Source organism: Onychostruthus taczanowskii, unplaced genomic scaffold (assembly GCF_017590055.1).
Source record: "Onychostruthus taczanowskii isolate IOZ18803 unplaced genomic scaffold, ASM1759005v1 scaffold120, whole genome shotgun sequence".
In the NCBI taxonomy this organism is placed as follows: Eukaryota; Metazoa; Chordata; class Aves; order Passeriformes; family Passeridae; genus Onychostruthus; species Onychostruthus taczanowskii.
In genome coordinates, this window is record NW_024498352.1 from 1,101,057 (window position 1) to 1,125,276 (window position 24,220).

At 37.0% G+C, this 24,220-nt stretch overlaps 1 protein-coding gene across 2 annotated transcripts in view; it reads left to right on the plus strand.

Moving 5' to 3' along the window:
- FER (FER tyrosine kinase) overlaps positions 1–19,879 on the plus strand; it is a 152,224-nt gene extending 132,345 nt beyond the window's left edge. For both annotated transcript variants that reach the window (XM_041395879.1, XM_041395880.1), the window contains 3 exons: positions 6,566–6,720; positions 10,555–10,677; positions 11,966–19,879. In XM_041395879.1, coding sequence (XP_041251813.1) covers positions 6,566–6,720; positions 10,555–10,677; positions 11,966–12,108 — 421 coding nt within the window. In that variant the 3' untranslated portion in view covers positions 12,109–19,879. The remainder of the gene's footprint in view (positions 1–6,565; positions 6,721–10,554; positions 10,678–11,965) is intronic.
- The last annotated feature ends 4,341 nt before the right edge of the window (positions 19,880–24,220 follow it).

The following is a 24,220-nucleotide window of genomic DNA, read 5'->3' on the forward strand; positions in this document are numbered from 1 at the left end:
CAGCAGAGGTGTTATTCCTGGGTCTGTCCTGTCTTTAAGGATTTCTAGAAGGTATATTTCATTTTCCGGTCACTATAATATTGTAGGATTTCCATGAAATTGCCTATCTTCCTCTCCAATGACTGTCGAGACCCTTAGTTTTTCACTAAAATGGGCACTGAAAAGTAATTGCAAACCTTTGTTTCAAGAAGGGGAAGAAAATAATTAGACATTTTGTTCAGCATATTACATATAATCAGCAGTGCACAGGAAAAATTGGTTATAAAAATCTGCAGCAATGTCAATGCATAGAGGACTGTTATAGACCAAAATGACTGTGATGCCATTTTCATCAAAATAACTGTTCAGAAGAATACAGGCAATAACTGTTAAGTTCTAAAACAGTTGAGAAACAATGCAGATAAAAACCATTTAGATGCTGCTGATAGGAATGTTTCTGTTCCAGGAGCAGGCATTGTGAAGACAACCTCAGAAATAGGAAAAAGCAGGGAGGAATAGATGAGGCAGCAGTTTATTACTTCATTTCCATCTTCATAGTCTACTGCTTTGATTCTCCTCAGAAAGTGCTCATTGTTTACTATTCCCTTCTTTATCTTTCTTAAAAGTGCTGGTAGAGAAAACTTGCCCTGCTATGAAAATGGAGGGCGCACAGTAGCCTACCAAAATAAAACTCAAAGATAAAAGTTTCCTAATGTGTCAGTAGATCTGTACAGTTCCTTGAGTCATATCTGGGTGGCAGACAGTAAATAAGTTGACAGTTGTATTCAGCTACTGAATACAAGTTACTTTTCCTCCTTTGAGTTCCTTTTGCAAAATTTTTAAGTCCTTCACTTAAGTGCGAAGTGCTTTATAAAGAGCAATTGAAGGTCACCAGTGCTGTGTATCCCGGTAGGTTCCAGCCAGGCTGTGCCCGGTGGACTGCCGAGGCCAGGATAGTCTCTGTGGAGGCTCAGACTTAGTCCGATCTCCCAAGCCGTTCCTAGCTGCAGGCAGCCAAGCAAGCTCAAGTGATTTTCAGCTCTTAGTGATTATCAGCTCTATGTGATTATCAGCTCTTTTGGCTTGCTTGTGGCCGTGGCAGCAGACTCAGGGAGAGAGAGGAGAAGCGCTGTATAAGGTTCTGCAGGATTCTTTATTAGGGTGTCCCACGAAGGTTCTCAGTGACAGCTTCTTCTACCGAACCAGGCAGAATTAGGGGTTTTTATACCCTACAGGGGTTTTGGAAACTGTCCAATAGAAAGGGTCAGGGAAAAGTGACCTATAGGCTTACAGAGAGATAAGCAGGGTCCGAAAGGCGGAAGAGAGGGGCTTCTAAGGCCCGAGTCATCGTGGCTTGGCATTTCCTAGCTCAGGCTTCTGACCTCCAAGGAGGCCATGCAGGCCCTGTGCCTGCTACAGCTGTGAGGTGGGTAAAGTTGCTTTTTTTAGTTGAGAGGAACAGAGCAATATCCAAAAGTGTGGATGTCAAGCAGAGCACCTGACATTATTGAAAAATCACTACTGTATCCACTGTATCCAGTTTGGAGTTTCTCTGCCAGCACCATTCGTCTGTGGAGATGAAGATGGACTTGCATTATATATGAGGAGCTGAGACCAGTTATTAGCATTGTAGTTAATATGGCTCCAATATTTTCATAGTAGCTAAAATAATGTAAAGAAATAATTAAATCAAAGTTAAAAGGGGGAAGAAACCACTGAATGCATGAAAGGATGTTCTTCTAACCCTCTAATATTTTCCCAGTCTGTTACTAGGCACATGTTATTTGTTGTAGCCTCCATATACAGCATAAGTAGCATACACATATCAAGAAAGTTCTGAAATAGATTTAGGCACTACTGTATTTTGATTTAGACATTACTGGAAATTACATCAGGTGTATGAAGGTGAAGGTAGTATCTTAGAGTTCACAAAAAACCCAGCAATTTGTCTTGTAGTTTCACTTCCCACCCCTTTTTTTGTGTTTAGGTAATAGACTATTTTCATTGAATTTAATGTGCAGGGGAGATAAACCAATCCTGTTCACTAATTAATTACTTGCTTTTATCACCTTAGAGTATTTTAACTGCAGGATCCAGTGATGGAATATAAAATGGCTAATTAGTTCAGTGAGGCAGCCTGTGCTGCTGGTTTAGTAATGAGGAGTTTGCTCTCTAGTTTTGATTTGCTTTAACTCATGGAATTCCATTGCAATGCTAGGTAGCACTTACTTTGTAGATCCTGTGGGGTGTGGAGAGGAAGTGGGGAGGGAGTGAAACAATGTCCTTAGAGAAAGCTTTAGTAGGTTTATGTCTTTACTGACAGACGTGAATCCAGGTGGTAACAACTCCCAGCATAGAGAAATTGCCTCTTCTTCCTCCCTGAACTGGCTGTTGAATTTTTAGCAGAAGTCCTATGACCTCTCTCTTATAGTTTCAGCAGATTGGACCCATGTTTGAAATCCCTAGATGTCCTGTTTGTATTTACAGGGATTGCAGAGCAGTGCTTAAAAAGGAAATTTCCAAGCCACATACTAGTTTTTACTTGTTAGTAGCTGGGGGGAAGAAACTTTGTTTCTAGCAGTACTAAGAATTTACATAATCTTGGTATTATATAGTGAGAGTCAGCTTCTCTTTTACTAAGGAATTTACTCTGTAGCAGCTCAGTGTAATGTGTGGCCAATTTGTAGAGCTTTCACAATGTAAACAAAGAATATTTTCTTGCTTTCTGTGTTAAAGATAAATACTGATTATATGAAATTACTGCTTTAAGTAGCAAATGCTTTATAAGAAAAAAAAATCCTAAACAGAGACACCTAATTTTATCCAATTATCTCTATATTTCTTCAGGATGTTGGCTTTAGAGAACATTAGGGAGAAGGAAGAGAAAGCAAATAAACACACAGGTTTTTCAGGGGAAAGAAGACAAATAGATGTAGCTGATTTTGGTGGAGTTTTTTGTTTCAGGGGGCTGGTGTGGGGGGTTTGTTGTTGTTTTATTGGGGATTTGTTGTTTACTTGTTTGATTTGGTTTGGTTTTTTAATGTCCATGTAGAAAGAGTCATTCACTATAAATACTTAACACTGATGGAATCTTCAATGTTGACTTCTCATAGTTAATTTTGGTCATCAGACCTCTCTATTTACATTTTCATATTTCCCCTAACTCATGTTTCTCTTAACATATGGAGTGAAACTCCACTGTGGATTTCTTACAGAAGGTTAAGAAGTAAAGGGTCTTTATAAACCCCTTAAGATTATTATACTAGAACTCCTATCTGTAGAAAATAGAAATTAGTTATAATTATAGAAACTGGAAGAAAATTAATGTCATAATTTATTGTTTTAAAGCAATGGGAATAACAGTTGCTGATGCCATTTTTTTTTCCAGATTCTGGCTATAAATTCAGTAATAAATCATATTGACCGAAAGCATCTTCTCTGTTTTTCTCTTATGTCTAGACTGAAAAATAACATCCTTTTAAAGGACGCTTTCGGATATAATGAGGAACAATGTTGATAATACTGAAAGATCTTAGGCAAACCCTCAAAATAATAGTAAAAAAACCACCAAAAGTTTGAGGTACCCATAGCTTTCAGTGTAACTGTTTAAAAAATGCTTTTAAGCATGCAAAATACATAGAAAAAATTATCCGTAAAATTAAGCAACAAATCACTGAGGATATGAGATAGATGTAAAATGACAGTAGAAATACTAACAAGACAATATAACTTTGTGACATTTGTATGCTGAATGAATGGAATCATCACACCTAAAGTATTTTCTAAATAAGTGACAGAAAGAGAATATCATACACAGGATGACAGAAGAAGGCAAATTTGCTTATGTCAGAAGCAAATATATAAAGTGCTCACAAAACTTTATTAACAGAAATGATGTATTGAAAGTAAGACACCGTATTATAGCATAAAAAATGGGGGAGTTTTAGGTAAAAGTGGAAAAAGGTATTAATACTGTGAGACTCAAAACATGCAAACATGTAATTTGTTCTTTGTAGTGTTAATTTATATATATCCTGAACAGAGTGTCACAGTCTTTATGAACTTCCACGAATACCCACTGATTTTCATGGAAGTTTTAGTCAATTTTCAGTAGGGATGAAAAGCTTTTTCTCTAGTTGATTTTGAATGAAAAAGAAAACTCATATATTCTATATACAAGACTGACAAAAATTATGCAAACTGAGTGTAGTCTTTGTTTATAAGCACCATACTGTGCATCTTACTTATGATCTGCTTTCCCAAATAAGCAGACTTACACATGAGGAATAAACCTAAGACAGTTCAGTATATAGATTTTGCTTAACTTGACTCAATATTTTTAAATGCTAGGTCATACTTCAGGTAAGGAGATGCCTGTGCTTTCAATTAACTGTAAATTTTCTTTGAGGTACAACCTTGTTGCTTTTTCCATTCCTTATGTCCATCAGTTGCAAAATCTAGACTATATTGAGTAACACAATAAAAAAACTAATTACTGAAGTATGATTGGAACCTAAGTCATAAATTCTTGCAGTTCCATGGTGATACTTTTTACACACTTATATATATAAAGTATATATAAACAGTATAAACAATGACAGTTTGATTTTGTTTTGCAGCTCACTTGCTTTGACCAATATAGCAGTATATAACAATACCACATGCTACCATCAAGCTATGTAGCACAGTGCACACTGAGCTGTTTTATGCACATCTTCACCTGGTGCCTATTAGTTCAGATGTGTTTTTTAGAGGTCCATCTTCTCAAACCACACGAATAACTTTGTTTCTATCACTCAAGCTCTAGAGCTATTAATGTTCTTAGTGGCAGAAAAGCTGCATGAGTCAAATATGTTAAAATTCTTAAATCAATTTATGATATTTAGGGTCATACCTAGGCTCTGTCTACGTATTGAATAACATAGCCCAGTATCAATATGGTTGAGCTGATTAAAGTGGGTGTAAGAGCTTCAGCATTCTTAAATATGGCTCTTAACTTTTAGTTTGGGTTAAATGTAGTTCAGTTGTTTGTCATTACCGTGGGTAATGTTGGAAGCTGTTTGTAATTTGTTTAGCTGTAGAAACAAATTCCATAGAAAGAAAATTCTGTAGCTAGAGAAACAAATTTCATGCACACCATGAGCAGAATTCTAAGTTAATTTCTTCCAAGAGCAATGTAGTTTGCATGCACCAAATTCATTCTTCAAAAACCAATGAATGTGCATTAAGTGCTCAGGGGATTCCCTTCAGAACTATGTTACAGGTCCAGTTCAAAACATCAAAGTTAATGCAGTTTTTCTGGAATATTGATGTAAGCCATTTGTGAGCATATTAGCTGTTTAGGTAAGCAGAACCACAGTAAATTTCATTTAAAAATAATTTTGCCCATGATGTTTGTAATGGTATAGAATTAATCGTCTTGCTTGACGTATCTCTCCCTTTTTATTGCATTACAATGGGAATGACAATATTTATTTTGTTGTATTTTAATAAACTGCAAAACACTGAAATTTAATATACATATAGTATGTCTATAATATATTATTAGAGAAGTAGAGAAGTCACAGTAGGTCTTTTGTCAGGTATTATTGCATGTCTTCTGATCTAAAAAAATAAACAAATTTGAGGTGAAGGGAGGGAGTTGACTTTCTGAGCTTCTCATCCATCACTGAGCCAAAATATCTTTTCTATGCTGAGTAGCTTTTAATAGAAATAGCTTTTAATAGAATTTTGATAGAAATTCTTAACAGGCAGAGGGAAGATGGAGCTGTTTCTCAGTTTTCTCACTGAAACACTTCCGGAACCCATTTCAGGATGCTTCTTCAAATTAGAGATAGTTTTTCAAATTCAAAATAGTTTTACATAGGATCCAATTCATTAATCTGGGATTTATTTTTGTGGAGGAATAAATGGAGGGCAGTTGTGGTGGATTAACTTTGCATAGCTGTCAGACACCCACACAGATGCTTTCTCACTCCCCATCCTCAACGGGACAGGGAAGTAAAATAAGACAGAAAAACTTGGAGGTCAAGATAAAGGCAAGGAAATCACCTACCAATTATCATCGTAGCAAAACAGACTGAACTTAGATAACATGAATTTAATGTATTGCAAATTAAAATAGAGTTGGATGGTGAGAAATAAAAGACAAAAACTGAAATACTTTTTTCCCTTCCCTTCTTCTGAGGCATTTCATTCTGAAATTCTTCACTTCTCCCCTGAGGGGTGAGTGGGGAATGGACGTTCTGAACTGTCCATAACTCTTGTCAGCTCTTGTCCTTCAGCCTCACACTCCTCCCCTGCTCAACTGTGGCTCCTCTCTGTGGACTTCATGAGATTCTCTTCTTAGGCACTTGGAGCATCTCCAGCATCTCCTCCCCTCACTTTTTCATAGGATTATTTCTGACTTTTTTTTCCTCCTTCCCTTACTTCTGTTTCCCCACAACTGCTGTGAAGTGTTTCCTTTTTGTAAATAAGCCACTGAGAGGCATGACCGTCTTAGCTGAGGGGCTCAGTCAGTTTAAATGACTTCCCAATACTTTCAGACCTGTAAAAATGTGGGTGTTTAATTTTTTTTCTAATTTAGAGACCTGGCTGCAAGGAACTGCTTGGTAGGTGAAAGCAACATCTTGAAAATAAGCGATTTTGGGATGTCCCGGCAAGAGGATGATGGCGTGTACTCATCATCAGGCCTAAAGCAGATTCCAATCAAGTGGACTGCTCCAGAAGCTCTGAATTATGGTAAGAACATAACTGGATTTTCTTGCCAAAAAAAAAAATAAATCCAAAGTACGGTAAAGAGCACCAGAGCCACAATATTTGAGTGTATATATATATATGTACACAGTTCTTTTCCCCCTGTTCAAATTAATGATGTTTAAAATAATTTTAATATTTCAGTCTGATTTATGTAAAAAATGCAGTTTTGCTGCTGAAAAACAACTGGGCAGCAACATCAGAATTGCTATTATGCAGCAATAGCAGAGTGCTTTGGTTCTGTTGCTGACTCATTCTTGTAGACAGCCTCGTCAGTCATCTAAATTATGATCGTTAGCAAATTGAAAGGCAAGTTCTGCATATTTATGGCCCCTCATTGAAAACAGTGGAAAATGTTAATGTACTAGAACACTGTGTTAGATAATTCATTGCATTGGTGAAAAATACAGTCGATTGTTTTATTTTGGGGGTTTTTTTTAACAGCAGTTTTTCTTTACCTGCATTTTTGTGTATCACTAGGTTGTTGTATTGGGGATAAAAATTCATTGTTTATCACTGAGGGAAGTGGTCCACACTACATGGGTAATAGTTCCAGAATAGAAACAGAAGCTGCTGCTCTTAGCTTTTTTTCCTTATATGAAACTATAAAAATAAATTCTTCTAGGTAAAGTGGGCTGTGGAGAAGCAGCACATTTAATAAATTGTGTCATGTTTTGAATGTACTTCTCTAAACCAGTTCTTTAGTTGAGTACACAGAGTAAAATGTTTTTTAATTCTTCATTTGAAATGTCTATTTCTGTTTGAAATATTTCTGCTGTCTCTTAAATTTAGCCTTTTTTTGGAAATCATGCATTGGAAATCATAAGTTTGTGAATTATGATTGGTAGATAGGTAGATTTCCTATCTATCAATATTCCTATTGATAGATAGGAAAATGCTTCCTCTCATTAGCACTTCTGCAGCAGTTAATGACATAGCACAGTAATGCAGACCTTCTCTTTAAAAGGTTGACAGTAAATTCAGTTTAGTAATTGATCCTGTATTACCAATTATTCTAAGAGGTGTTAGTGTTGCCAGCATTCACTGGCAAATGCTTTGCTCTTTTGGGTGTTTGATCCACTATAAAAGGTGTTTTGGGTTTTTATTTTTGTTATTGTGGAAATGCATACAGTGTTTTCGATGTTATCCTTATATCCTTGATGTTTTTGATGATATCCTTATAACCATATGTGGTCCAGTTGGCTACATTTAGCAGGAAACAGGCTTTTGTGACAACACCTTCACTTTGTACTGCTGAGTCTGTTTTTTTCTGCACGGTACAGGAGAAGAGGGGGTTGTTGATTAACTTGATGGACTTACTTTGTGTTTCCTAAAGCACATACATGTTCCAGCAGCTGTAAGTCATTTCTGTAATGTTTGGGAAATAAGCTCTCTCAAATTTATTAATATCAGCAGTCAATATTCAACTTTCGGAATGTCATGAAAGATTTCTGTGTGTTTTTGAAGGATAATTTTTTCCACTCCCTTGAAAGATATTAGTAAAGCTTACTGGATTATGTTTCATTGTTTTCCATTCTAATAATAAGGTTGTAAGAATTGCATTGAATTGTGTAGATAAGATTGGAGGTTTTTAAGATATCAAAATGAAATAAAACTAAATCTGCAGTATTTCAAAACTAGTTGGTAACCACTGGCTGGGTTAGTCCTAAATATTAAGATTCAAAGTTTGGAGGAAAATGAGAAATAGGGTCATTTGGCCATTACATGAATGCTAATGTGGTTAAGAAGCTACAAAAAAGTTCTTTTTTTTGTCTTTGCTGAAGTCACTGTATGTGGCAAACATGTGACGCATTAAGAGCGGTCACTAAAGTATGTTAATTTAAGAAAAAAACCACAAGTAGTGAAGGCTAGAAACCAGACTAGGACAAGTGTTGTGGTTCTGACACAAATTGTGTCAGAAGTCAGAAGCAAAATTCAGATGCCACTGGAGTTTTTGAGAAATGGAAGCTTTGGTTCTGTGGATGCTGTTCAGAACCGTTCTACACCATTATTGGGAAGGAAGGCAAACACCGTCACTCCAAACGTCTCCCCTTTCCTCCTTCTTCCTCCTACTTTATACACTGAGCCTGACGTCACATGGTCTGGAATTTCCCTTTGGTCTGTTTGGGGTCACCTGTCCTGGCTGTGTTCCCTCCCAAGGACCCCCAGCTTCCTCACCAGCATGGCAGTGTGAAAAGCAGGGAAGGCCTTGGCTCTGTGCAATCAAAGCAATAACAAAACTATCTCTGAATTATCAACCCTGGGTTCAGCACAAATCCAAAACAGTGCCCTCTACCTGCCACTGTGAATAGAATTAACCCCACCAAAACCAGCACGTATTTTGGGTGATTATGGGGTATTTTTGCTTCCTGATCTTTGAAAATTAAAATACATTTAATATGTATGTTTTATCCCTACAATATTTTGAGTTGTGATGTTAATAGTAACGTGGGGAGGACTTGGGGTTTTTTTCTAAACTGATCTTTTTTTTGCCCTCAGATAATATGATAGCATAAAATATAATTAACTGTACAGAACTTGTACTTTCTGTAAAAAAAAAACAAAAAAAAAAACAGCTAATCATCTATCTTGTATTTGCTGAATGCTTTCAGTGAAAAGTGTTAAATTACTGGATGCCCAACTGTGGGAAGTTGATACACAGACAAGAAAACTAATCTTACTCCAAAAAGCATAGTGAATATCCATAATTGCCAACTATGAGGCACACAAGCTAACATAGCACAGCTGTAAGTGATACTTAGTCTAGGAGTAAACTGAGATTTCTGAATCAGAACAGTTTCTTTCGTCAGAACAGTTGTCACTGTCATCAACTGTCACTATAATTTACATATATTTTCCTTTTTTTCCTAGTCAGAAGTGGCTTAGTTTGGCTTGCTTGATGGTTAGAGATAAACAATCAATACATTCACAAGTGTTGTTTTTAAGAATAAAGACATGTAAATACAAAGTAATAGTATGCAACAAAGAACAGTCAGAAAAATGTTGAAAGTGAAGTTGAAAATGGATTTTTAAGGTAACATTTTCACCGATTCTGCTGCAAAAGGCTAGGAATCTTAATTTTCTAATGTGAATCCATCAGGGACAATAAAAATATCTGCTCAAAAATGTCTCCCTGTAATAGAAAGCTATAATTCCACAGAGAGGCTTGGAATTTAATTGTCTATCAGTTATCTATTTTGCTATCTCTGAAGCATAGTTGGAGGTAATTGAACCAGCAGGCCTGATTTTTTTTTTTTTCTTAAACTGATTGGGTGTGTCAGTTTTGCAGGACCCAGCCTTACTTTGATTTTCAGAGATCAGTTTCTCAAAGCATGAGAACCAGGCCTTCTTCACATTTAGAAACAGTGTTGGTTGTAGCTCCTCTCAGAATAAACATTGCCATGCTAAAATGGAGAACTGGACAAGGTAAATTTTAAAAAGAATATTGGAATTGAAAGCAGTTGTAAATTAGTAGAAAAACCCTGACATTTTTTGTCCTTTTATATTAAAAGAAAAATATTTTTGTACATTAAGAAGGAAAGAAATTCTTAACTTGCTGGACCGACTGGAGTGGTCTGTGTAGAACTAGAACTTAAGGTTAGCTTATGTTAACTTCAAAGTATTTGCTTTATATAATTGTTCATTCTTTGAAATACTGGAGACTGAAATCCGTAGAATGTTTTACTAGTAGCTACAGCTTTGTTTTTCCTGAAGCTTGCCAGTGTAACACTTTCACCTTTACAGGAAATTTGGACCATAATTATAGCAAACACCAATTTCTCTTTATGTTAATTTGAAGGTTTGCTTTCCTTTTCTTAGGGAGATATACATCTGAGAGTGATGTATGGAGCTTTGGAATCCTTTTGTGGGAGACCTTCAGTTTAGGAGTATGCCCATATCCTGGAATGACCAACCAACAAGCACGAGAGCAAGTTGAGAAAGGTAATTATTCCTAAGGAGTGAAAGAAATGCTGGATAAATTGTAAGGATTCAGTGTAAAATAGCCAAGAAATAACATAAAAGTTTTGTAGCAACTTCAGCAGAAGCAATATGAGGTTTCCTAAATTACTGAATCTAGCTCTTTGGGAGGAGTAGAGTGGTATATGTAGGTCTTCTGAAAAAAAAAAAAAGAGCCTTCATGAAGGTGTGACACAGGATGAATAGCCACTTACCTGTGACTTTTGAATGATTAGCTGCTAATTTACTTAACTGATTGTCCATTCTCCTGCTCATTGTCAAGTCAGAGAACTCCTTGGCTGATTGTTGAGGCAAACACCCCATGTGTGGAGACACAAGGCTTGACTCCATTTCAGAAGGCTGATTTATTATGTTATATATTATACTAAAATACTACATTAAAACTATACTAAAATAACAGAGAGAAAAAGATCATCAGAAGGCTACAAAGAACAAGAATAGAATAGAATGCATAACAAAATCTTGTGACTGCTCACAGCTTCAGCACAGCTGGCTGTGATTGGTCATCAATTGAAAACACTCCACATGGACCAATGGAAAATGCACCTGTTGCATTCCACAGCAACAGATAGTTCAGATAGTTATTGTTTACATTTCTTTCCTGAGGCCCTCAGCTCTCAGGAGGGAAAAAATCCTAGGAAAGGATTTTTAATAAAATATCATAGCTGCAGCTGATGTCAGCAGAGAGGTGTGGAAGGCACTGCCTATCAAAGCAAACCAGAAGAGAAAGAGATTTGAGATAAGATGGAAAGATGCAAAAGTTAAGAAAACAGAGGGAGGAAAAATTAATTACTAAAGTGCAAATGGGGAAGAACTTCCTTAAGGAGACATAAAAGGGAAGAAATGTGAGAATAAAAGTGGATACATCTTCAAAAAGAGCAAATAAGTTTACTCACATCTTCATTTTTATCATCAGTTTCCTCACTGCAGGGAAGTAAGGAAATACAACTGAAAACCAGAAGGTAGCTACTTCCTAAGATACAGGAAAGAAATCTGTGTGAGTTGCTGCTATTAGGGATGAGCAGCAAACTGACAGTTCAGCATGCCTAACTTAAATGTCACTGGTACCCAAGCTTTAATTAGTTTCATAGTTATCTTTCATGTATAGGACATGTATTGAAGATGTTCCTCATATTGCCTTGAAGGTCTTTATAAATGAAATGGTCTTGAACTTTGCTCTTATCTTTTTAGTTTTGTCAATATGCATCAGTTTTCAGTACTAAAAGTTTTCTCCACCTTTTCTGTCTATCAGGCTACCGAATGTCTGCACCACAAAAATGTCCAGAAGAAATATATAAAATAATGCAGAGATGTTGGGACTACAAGCCAGAAAACCGGCCAAAATTCAGTGAGATTCAGAAAGAGCTGTCTTCAATCAAAAAGAAAGTGACATAGTGATGAAGAAGTGGCAAACTCAATGTCTGGGACTTTTTTTTCCAGTGAAGTAATTGTTTCCCTCAAACACTATGCATTTATATAGCATTATTTGCAATATTCTTCTAGGATTACTTTGAAATTAACTAGTGTACCATCTTGAATGGTGTTTACACCTGCATTAAAATATGTACCACGAAATGCTATATATCCAGTCACAGCAGTACTGTAATTTAGGTTACATGTACATAGGAAAGCACATACTATAAATTTAAGAGACTGTGGCTTCTATCTGTTTTACAGCAAATAAGTGCTAGTGACATTTTTCAGAGGTATTCTACTTTAAGCTGTGCTCTCACTCTGCTATCCCTGTCCTGTATGTCAGCATGTTAATATGGGGATTGTCATACATGTTGGCCTTAATACCGAAGACAGTTTTGACAAGTATTTCAACTAGAACCTTTTGTAAAATTCTTTCTACATCTGATATATTTAGGTGATATTTGGTTTTAAGCATGAAGCTCAGTTAGATTCTAGATGCAAACATGCTTACTGAATGGAAAAATTCAGAATTTTTTTGGACGTTGAATTACTTGTGCATTTATTACCATACAGTAGAAATACTTCTGACTTTTTATGTGATCTACTTAAAGAATGCCTTTTTTCTCCTTCAATGCCATCAGAATTCAGTAGCATGTTTCTTTTATGGTGACCTATGTTTATTTTAGAAAAAAAAGACTAATATAAAGTATATTTCTTAGCACATGCTAAGAAATACTGCAAACTATCTGCCTTCCAAAAAATATGTGAAAGTACCAGGACAAGAAAAAGAGGTTTATTAATGCTAGCAGCAGATGACAAATACCATTGATCTTAGAGGCACTGAAGAATATATTGCTAGATTTGCTTTCGACCCTGATTTTTTCCCTTAAATTGGTAGAAATTCTCAGAATGCAGCTGGAGCATGCAAAAGTTTATTCTGAACAAAAGAACATTTCAAACATAGCGTCCAAAGGAAAATACTACTTCTGTACGGCATCACGAAGTTTTTCAAACAACCAAAAGGAAAGAAGTATGTTTAAAACCTGTGACAGGGAACAGCAGAGTAGAAATACTAACCTTATATTTTTCTTACATTATTGCAATCAAATACCAAAAGACTGGGGATAAACAAGGTTTAAATGCACCAAGGATATAAACCTTGTGTTTGTATATATATACATATAAATATATATTGAAAATTAAAAAAGCCAGAAAGAATAAAACCTTACTAGGTAGGGGAGGGAGGAAGTGCACCATTTGTTACTTTGACTCTGGGTCCTCTTTGCAGCTGGAATTTTCTAGGGTTCTGAATAGAAATAGGAACAAGTTACTGTATCCCTGTCTGAGTTCCAGCATTAAGGTGCTTAAAATACTTCTAGGAATTTACTAAAATATCCAGATCAAGGGATACTAGTTGCTGCTAATGCAAGTGAGAAACAGGGATTGTAAGTAACACAGCATCTGGAATGTTAATTAGCCTTATATTCTAGTGTTACAGTGGGATTGAGACGTAGTGAATTCAGTGGCTACATTACATTTTTATTCCTGTAGGGTGGCTTTTCTATTGTCCACATCATCTTTTCCTCTCTAAAGTATATTTACAGTAGTGCTGAGTGGTGGTTTAGGGCTATGTGTGACCAAAATATGTGTAGTCTAGAAGAATTTGTCTGTTAAATAGGAATTAGTGTCCAACTACAACAATGGATGGTTGTGTGGGATCACATCACCTGCATTTGAGGTGGTACTGTCAGTATCCAGCTGTAAGGAATGGTAAGTGCTTCTTGCATTTTGTTAAGTGATTTTTTTCTTGGAGACAAGGAAGCATTTATATACACATACCCATTAAAGTGTAGTGCTTGGAAAACTTGGTGGCATAAATTAAAACTTCATTGTAAGTGTACTGGATCTATTTACTTAGTTCTGTACTTCAGTAGCCCAGAGATATTTTTCAAGAGCAATAGGCAACATTCTTGTTAGCTTGTATGCTTCTAAGTAGTACACAAGAGTCTGTGCCTTAATTTGTTAGTATGCTAATGCAAGTGCAAGTGTACTAAGATCTAAGAAATGTTTCACAATCATTTGGGAAAATCCATCCAACTACATTTCCTTACATATGCATTTCTGAAGTCTGCACATAAGGATAACAGTGTCAGCATTATCAGCTTTTCTGGAGAGTTAATATTCTTTTGTTAGAGGGATGGTCTGTTTCTTTGCCATATGCCATCTTGACAGCAAGAAATACTGCTTTATTCACATAAAATAAAATACTGTTGTATTTGTCATAAATTAACCAGTCACCATCCTGACTCTCACAGAAGGATAAAAACAGTACTAACATTTTATTCTGGAATAGTAAACCTCCATACATGTATGTCTCACTTCTGTTTAAATTTGAAATCTTTTTAAAACAGGGGATTTCTACAGCATAAGGAAAATCTGTTACTATTATTGAAGTAGGCACCAGTTCAGTTGAAAACTAGTAACACTTTGGGAGAATACCAGAATGGCTTTATAAGTATAGAATACATTTCAACACAGATACATGTCTTTTCAATTATTTAAACTTTTTGTATCATTAATTTAGCAGTTTGTGGCAGAATTTGTTCATCATGTCTGACTTGAAATTGCTGAAACTGTTCCATTTAGGAAGTGGAATCCCTACCTGTAGATACTGCAGGCTTCTCACAGGAGCATTCACAATCAAGTCTGCCATGCCATGAAATTTAAGAGAGACATGGCACTAAAGAAGCAAAGCTGCAATATCTTCTCTCCTTGGCCTTTTGATGATTTATCTTGTCAGGTTAATCGTACCAGGTTAGCCAGGTCGTTTGGCTCACTAACTGTGTTTATCGTAGAGAACTTAAAAAGAGAACTTAAAAAGAAGTTAAGCTTCAGTCTCTTTTTCAAGCATGGATTTCAGGTTAGGTTGTTACACTGGCATTGTCACAACCAGAGGGACCCTGAGAGAATCCTGAATTATTTTACATTGTTAAACGTAGGAAACTCTAAATACTGTTATCTTCAGTTTGTAATGTGAGAGGGAATTCAACAGGTTATCTCTTATTTTCATGGTTTTTCCTAGGAATTGCATTCATTATTTTAAGAAAATTGCTTTGATGGCAGAAAGTGCATCCTTAGTTTGTTTTTAATAGAAAATGAGCGTGTATTAGCTTCCAAGTCCAGTCCTCAGTGAAGTCATAAGGTTTTCTAAGCTTCCTTATTTTATGAAAAGTAAAATAGTGAAAAATATCTTGTCTGGAAACAAACCTTTCTTCAGCAAAGGGTGGTGATGTAGAGTTAGCATCCCACGAAGGCATTATCTTTGAAATGTGCATTTTCATTCGTTTCTGAGAAAACCAATGAACTAGCTTTTAGTTTATCAACTACAGTTATACTGCATTTCTTCATAACAAAAATATGCCCTTTTGCAGAGTTGCCTAAAACTTTTTTTGGAAATTGCTGTTGGGAAGTGTATCACCAGAAGGCCATCAGTGAGAACTGCAGCTGGTAAAGCCCATTCTTACTGACAGGAAAGAGAAAACTGGTTAAGGAAATACTAGGGTATTCATACTCAAGTATTTTTTCATTAATGTTTTTGACCACCTGTTATGCTTACTTAAATCCTACAAGCACATCATTAAAATTGACTGTGAAGTTACCTATTTGTTATCTCTTTAACTATTTTGTTACCCTTTTTGCGCCTGTTGTAAAGGTAATAAAGAAAACAAAAAAGAAGAAAAATCCCCCACATTTTTCTGAGGTAACAGTGTAACCAAGTCTCAGAAGTATTTACAAATGTCTCCCCTCCAGTTTTCTCAGATGTGCTGCTGCACAAATATTAACAACAGTGATTAAATACTAGCCCTGTTTGCAGTATTCTTGCTGTCATATCCTCTAAATGTCAGTGCTACTCACAGACTTGAGGGAGTGCAATATTTTGACCTAAGCTAGTATGTAAATAGTGTCATCAAACATGGTATTCAGCAGTTCTGAGAACAATTGATTGTCACAAATAATAACTCATTATAAAGATTAAATAGAAAGAAGCTGAGAGAGTCCACTTTCTGTAATAGCTGTCCTGTTTTTTGGCACCGGAAATACTACTTTGTGCCAGTACACTTGGATTTGTAACATTTTTACGGCTAAGCATAAAATGGTTTGCTATTAAAGGAAGAGTTTGCCAATTAATTTTTTCTTCTTGTAAAGCAAAAATGGACTTCAGATACTGTTGGAAGCTTTCTTCCTGGGCAAGTCAGGGAAGAACACCCCTGCTACCAATGAAGTTATGCATTTTTTTTCTTAGAATGGTTTTCATGCCGTCCTTCACTTCCAGTAATACAGGACTTCAATTAGTAATTAAAAGGTGCATGGCAAGTACAGGGCAAGTCCAGTATTCCTGAAGTTCCAAACAATCATTAGTTTTTAAGACATCTGGTCAATTTGAAATACCAGCTCTATTAAAAATGGGTTTTTTTCAGCTCCCTTCTGCAGATTTACTGAAAAACAAAACAAACAAAGAAAAAGCAGCCTTTAATAACCAGCAACAACTTATTAAGAAAGTGAATCAACCTCAGGAGCCTATCAAGGTTTTCTAAGAGTAACTACCCCTGGGGTAGCTTCCCATTATAAACAAATAAAGTTTAAAGGTGGAAAGCTGCAAAGTGAAATGGAAGAATCCATTCACATGTCACATTATGAACAGTCAAGTAGTACTACCATTTCTTTCCTCCAAGTGGTACTGAGTTGTGATTTCCAGCTCCTATACGCATTGCAGAATTGTCTATCAGTGTGGTTTTAATACCTAGCTTTACTTTGCTGAGACCTGAAATTTCAAAGAAGGGAAGATTCTCTCATTGAAAATTCCAGCAAGATCTGCCTGGTAGCTCCAACATTTTTACATATTTTCACATCCAGTTGTCAGAGTCATTGTTCATTATAGTAACTACCACATAGAACAGGGCTGGAAACCCCTGACTTTAAACTTTCAAAATTTCGACCTTAGAATCCGCCTTGATTTTGCTTCTCTGTCACATAAGCAAAAGGAATTTCTGTTTTTTCAGCCTTAGTACTACTCTATAAAACAGAAAAGTTCAGAGATGTATTAACTGTTCTCTCCCAGGGAATGCTGCCTCCACCAACAACCCTAAGTTACTATTATGTCCCCTTCTCTTTGATACAAAATTTCAGCTGGAACACATGTCCAGGTATAGAACTTGGGTGTTAACTCAGAGTTGTTTCATTGTTAGGCAGTTGTACATTATTGGCTATTTCAGAGCACCATTTTCTCAGGTATCATCTAGGCAGGACTTAAATTAGAATTTTCAGATGGTTTGTTTGGGAGCAGGGGTGTGAACTACACAGCTAATTAGTTCAGTAGTTACATTGTTGTTTTGCAGGTGTTTGAGATTGTAGCTGTGGAAGGGTAGTTCATTTAGAGATCTCAGATCCATATGCCTTCTTCACACAAAAAACTGTTAGGTGTGCTTAGAAAAAATGGATAAATAAGACCTTTAAATCTAGTTGACTGAGGTCAAAAATTGAAAACATAGAAGAGCCATGAACTAGATTCTTTCTTCCTCTGTCTCCGAGAGTGGAATGCCTTGTAAATACAACTTACTTGATTTATTGTTTATAGATAAATACAGCCTCTGAACCAGTATGCTAACCTAGGATTCACACCGAGCAGAGAACACTTGGAAAAAAATCTTGAATTGCTACTATTTGGCTCTGTCATATAGTTTTAGAAGCACAAATGTTTATAGATAAGTACTTGAGTTTTGTGAATACAGTAAGTGAGCCAGCCATTGAAACTTATCAATATAAGGCAATTAAACTTTTTAAAACAAAAATCAGATCAGTGATTCCCTTTGCATTACAGATGTTGAAAGTATGAGCCAGAACTTTCCACTACTAAAAAAAAAAGATGCACTGCACTCTTTTCAATGAGCTCAGTCTTTCTCAACATATGAAGAATTCCATTGTTGTTACATGCAAGTAATAATGCAAAATTCTTGGATAACTGATATGTAAACAATTAACTCTAAGCTGTTGCCTCAATTCTCAAAGAATCATTCTGCTCTCTAAAGGGGATTGCAGTAATCTTACACTTCCTGCTGAGCTCTGCTGTAATAATCTGTACTGTTGCATCTCTCAAATATTTCCTAATTCTGGAGGCTCCATGTACAACAAATGGCACCCTTTCACTTATCAAATGAAGTTATTCTGGTGACAGAAAAGTCCAAATACATTCCTGCTTTTGTTTAATTCAGAAGTACTGTGGTGATGTTATTACTTTAAAACGTAGGGAAATGTGTTTGTATAAAAATGGAAGTAACCATGAATCAAGGTGTGAAGCATATTGTTCAAATCACATTTTTAATGAAATTGCAGACCCTAGTTATATCACAAATTGTCAAGATCATAAATGACATCAGAGGAACACATTCGTTACTGTCTGGTTTACAATACAGAACATCCTGCTCCACACAGGGAGAATTAAAAAGCTAAATATGCTCCTTGACATTTTGATGTCAGGCCAGATTGGAACAGTATCTTCAAAAGCAACAGCCATTACTTAATTCCACCTAAGCCTTATTGTGAACTTCCTTCTTCTTAAAAGACCTTTTCAGACAGCGTTAATTTTCATCATTTTGCTTTCAGGAATTTGAATTCACTCTGTCATACAACATTTACTTACAGAAATGATTATACACCCCCACCACTATGAAGTGCTGAGACCTGCAATTCCAGAAGATAAGCATTATTGTTGTGTTCAGGGAGCTGATCTTTGAAATGTCTCAATTGAAGCATCTCAATTGAAACATCCTTTTACATGTCTGTTTCCAGTGTTAATTGTACCATTTCTTGTAAATCACAAGTTAATTTGTTTTTCCACCAAGCTTCACACTTAATTTTGACTAAAATGCTGAAAACTAATAGGAAAAAAACCCATGATACAGGTTCATACACAGGACACAAAAGGCAGGCAGACTCCTACAGAGAAATACTGAGGAGTGAAAGCCAGCATTAAACACCTGCCTTGTACCTTCTGTTAAAGGACTTCCAGGGATGAAACTTGGGCTGGGGTTGTAGGACTGCTGATTTTAAAATTGCATGTGTTGCTTTTCCTTTGTGTAACTGTTGGCAGCTAGAGATGGAACAGGGGTGGTAGGTGAGGAGGGAAATTCTCATCACAGGCCTGCCATCACAAGCCAAACTTTTGTCACTAGTAGCCTTGAGTAGGCACAGATGCCATTTGCAGATGTCTTTAGGTATCCAGTTCTCAATTTTGTGCCAAAATACGCACCAGCAATACCAGGTAAAGCACCTTTTATGCTCTTTATTGTTCAAAAATAATGTATTTGTGAAACAGATCGATAATACATAACACTGGAAATGGGTCCTTCTTCCCTAAAGTACATGTAAAATAAAATAAAATTTAAAAAAAACCCAAACAACTTTTGTGAGTTTATCTGGATTTTAATCAAGTCTGAAAATTATAACTATGTTATACAGTTGCCAGTTTTCGGTCCTTTATAATTTTAAATAGATCATGCATTTTAACTTTATTTATTTGCCAATTTTTTATGTACTTAAAGTTACACTTTGCAATTCAAGCTAACTTTTTATTTTCCTAGGCTGTTATGTAAGAGATTTTCAGTATTCCTGTAAACTGCAGACCTTTTTTGAGTAGTCCTTTGTCTTCTCCTTTGGATCACTTACCACTAATGAGTCTGCAGTCCCCATTTTACTGAACTCTTCCAATAAATGTAAAATACTTGTATCAAGCAGTCTCATTTTATTTGGTATTTACAAGTTGTGTTTCTTCATTTGCTTCTGTAATCAAGTGGAAGACCAACTCTAGTAACATTACTTTTGGGAATAGACACAATTCAAAATACTCTATTTCACACAGCAGGGGGAGACCCGATTTGATTTGATTTTTTTTTAAATTTCTAGGGATTATCTCTCTATGAGCCTCACTCACAGTTTTGCATCACTTTTGTTTACCTTTTGCATATCAGAAGAAATTGAAGCAAGGGGTAACCTAGAGGACAGAAGGGAAAGGAGATGTTGAAATGAGCTGAGAACTTTGTTATGAGAACATTATTATGCCTTAAAAAATACAAATAAATGTTTTGAGATCCTGTGGGTAGCATAAAGTATGAATACCCCTATATGAAGAACTTCTTTCACTGCCCAATGTTCCCTGTAGATGCACCTTGTTTGAAGATCCAAAACCAGGTAGAAAGATGTGATTTTGGGTACCTGCAGCTTACACAGTGTTGTTAAGCACTCTGTACACTGGCACAACGCTGTGATTTGCAAGACTTAGTACCTGACTGAAGAAGGAGTTTATAGCACATAAGGCAAATTACAGCTCTGTTTCCTAAGTGGGATGGATGTACCTGGGGTTTGTGTCGATTATTTTCTGATAGAATACAGTTGTTCCCTTTTACAAACCCTTTGAGGTGTTTTCCCCCACCATTTCCCAGTAATCATGAACGGATGAGATGTAATTCCAAAGCTCATCCACTGAATTTCCCCAGTGTGTGTTGGAGCAGAAGACGGCACAGCATGGGATTGCACACAGGTCTGGTACAATTCTGCTGAGACTAATTTATTAGCAGAATTATTTTAGAAACAGCTACTGCAGCTAAATCCGATCTGCTCAGTAATGCCTGGCCTCCAAATAATAGAAATATGTTGTTTGAAAACCTGTGACTGCCAAACACTGAGCAGCACAGGGTGATCAGATTTCCTCGTTTGAAGTGTCACTGCAGTGAAGTAGAAATGAGGCTAAAGAAAGGAGCCTTGAAGGAGATCAGGGCCTTTGAACAGTCCTACAGTTTCTCCAGTTTAGAAGTACAGTTAAAAGACTTGCTGTTGAAAAGATTTAGTTGATTAAGACTTCGCACAAGATCCCAAAGGACACTGGTGCACAAGGACCTCTTTAAATGGCAGATCATAACATTTCCCTATTCTTGAGATGCCAAATTTAGCCATGTAGGCACGTCTTATCCTAACAAACCTCATGGCCTGCAGTAAGAAAGTGCTCCAAGGTAGATACTCCCAGGTGACCATAACACATTCTTTTTTATTTCAGCTGAAGTTCTTCACTTGGGACTTTTATGTCTTGCTGACTTGTGAGCCCTAACATTGCTGGTAGTGTACAGCTGGCAAAACTCCTCACAGAAGACATTTGGGCACAGAAGTTTTGATCCTGGATAGCAATGCTGTTTTGGGGTTCTTTTTCTAGACGGCCAGCATTTGCATGTCAGAGCTGGATCAGTTCTTTTTCTCCCTTTTAGATCCAAATACTTTGCATGCAAAGATGTTTTGATACTTGCGTACAAATCCTCTCTTGATGTTTGGCAGTTTTTGTGAAATGAGGGAGAGATTAATCTTGCTCAGAGACACAGATCTGAAGACTCCGATCAGAAGAATGTGCCTGCCTTCAGCCTGGTGATGTGGGGAATTTCTGGAAAAGCAGGGAGGGAGAGAGTTGTTTTGGGGTGTGGGTTTTTTTCTTTTTCAGCATATTCAATTTAGAGGCACACTAGGTCTGCTGACTTCTGTAAATGTTCTCCTAGATCCCTATGTTTCCAGCAGCTCCACACTGGAGAGATCAAAAGCCAAGTGTTGCCATATTTAAGATTTTTGGTAGATCTACCCCCTAAAAATAGGTCTGAGAAAATCTGCAATAAGTTGCACTTACTCAGTGTGGAGCACAAGGGTCATTAGAGATCACTGAGTATGAACTGTCGCCAGGGCCAGAATTTTCTGATAAGCTCCTGATATGAAAACTGTTTAAAGGATTATCTCCACCACACACTGCAGCTACTGTTCAGTCCTCCCTGAACTCCTGTTCCAGCCATTAAAGAATGCAAAAATACCGTAACCTCACTGATATGGTCTGGATTACAACTTTACACCTCAAGGGACATGATACAGATAACCACAGAAAATACCCAAGTCAATGACACGTGCACACACCACTAACACTACAACACACAGAGGTCTTTGATGCAACTTCATCAGTATTCATCTCCTCCTCCATCACCCTCCGTTTCTTGCAGGTCTGCTACACTAAAGGCACTAAAGGCTGCTAAACTGTGTTCCAAAATGCATCAGGACTAAAGAAATGAGAGAATACAGAACAATGAGACACTTTGCTCTACTTTTCAAATAACTGAGCTCCCATAGCTTTCAATGAATCTTCAAAATAATTCTCAAATGAACAGGCTGGCATTTGACCACGCTGTAATGGGAAGAAGCATGTATTTTCAAGAGACATTTCCAACTCATGACGGATTAATTCTCTGACAGCTGAAAGAAAAATGAGATTGCATAAGAAACACCTGGAGTATATTGAAATATTTTTATACTTTCTATCTTAAAAGCTTGCACTGGCAAGTGCAATTCGCTAAAGAGAAAGTACAGAGAAGGGTTAGTAGGATAATCCAGTTGCTAAAATTTAGTCTGCAGTCAGTAGCTATGAAAGCCCATGCTATTAACATTAAGACATGGAAGTCACAGCCCCTATAAAGTCAGAAAAACACATACTAAGCCCTTACCCCCAAGAGTCGTAAAGACCTTCACTCAGCTAAACCTACAGCCCTATGCATTCAAAAATCCTTTCCACTACTCTATTGCCTGGAGTCTGAAATGAAAAGAATGCAGTGACCTAGAGCTAGCTAAATATAATTAGAGAACCTTGAAATATGATGGAGCTGAGACTGAACAGCGGTCATTTTTGTGCTATGCATCTGATTTACAAAGACTTTCTGTCTTTCCCTCTTTCCCCAATGCTTGAGGTGGACCAGGGGCTTTGTTAAGCTCTGTAAACCTTAGGATAAAATGCTTTTTCTGTTTGTTTGTTTTTTGGGGTTTTTTATTTGTTTGTTTTGGTGTTTTGGTTTTGGGTTTTTTTTTTTTGTTTGTTTGTTTGTTTAAATACAGCAAGAATATTTAATCAGGAGAACTATGGAAAAAACCCTTCCATGTCCTTGTGCACTCCCAGCCTGATCTCTGCTGGGGTGGTAAGCCCTTGCCTCAGTGCAAGCCCTCTCACCAATAACTGAAACATTCTTGTGTTATCAACACTCTTTTCACCACAAATAAAAAACACAGCTACTGTGAAGAAAATTATCTCTGTCCAGGCCAAACCAGCACAAGAGAGCACACAGAAAAAATTTAGGTCTGAGGGAGTGTGCATGCATCTCCTCAGGGTGCAGTGCACAGCAGCGGTCACATTTCACAATCTGACCTCACAAGTCTGAAATTGTCTCTTGTGAAAGAGCTGCAGATGTGCTGGTTTAAAGAAGCAGGTGGTCAAGGCTGTTCTTAGGGCAGGGGTGGAGGGAGAAAATAAAAGAAGCAACGCAAGCAACATGTAGGTGTTTACTTCAGTCCCTGGAGTACCTCTTCCAGCCCCATGAAGTCTGTATTTTCACAACAGAGAGGAGCAGAGAGTAAAGCCCTTGTCCAGCACTTGTGACCTTGTCTTTTAGGGCTGCAGGGAAAGGACTTGGAACAAAGTAAATTGCCTCCCTGCAGACCCAGTTCTGGTTGTGGCCACTGAACTGGGGAAATGTCCATGTCACAGACGTGCTTAATCCAGAAACGTGTGGGAGACACTTGGCTGAGCATGGCGGTGGCACCAGATCTTCCCCCCAAGGGGTTCAATCTGCCCCTTCAAAACTGGTGTATATGCCAACAGCTGTCTTGGATCCTGGCAGCTCCCACATCCTGCATCCTTCCACAGCCCTGTCCCTCCTCTGAGCTGAAAATACCACCTAAAGCAGTTCCTGAAAGCCAGAGACTATAGATTACTCTGAAAAGCATAAACAACATATGCCACAGACTGTCACTCAGGGATTATTAGGTTTATAGCTATAACTTTTCTAATTACAAAATCACTGTGAAATACAAGGTTTAAGTGAATTTCAAACTAGCAAATGGGAAAACCCATGCACCCTTTTAATTTTTCTGCAGTTTTTTCATGATCCACTTGTAAGCAGTATCTGGTTTACATTCTGATGCTCACTTACACTGGTGTAGGGAAGCTTTTATTGAGGGGAGGGTGAAC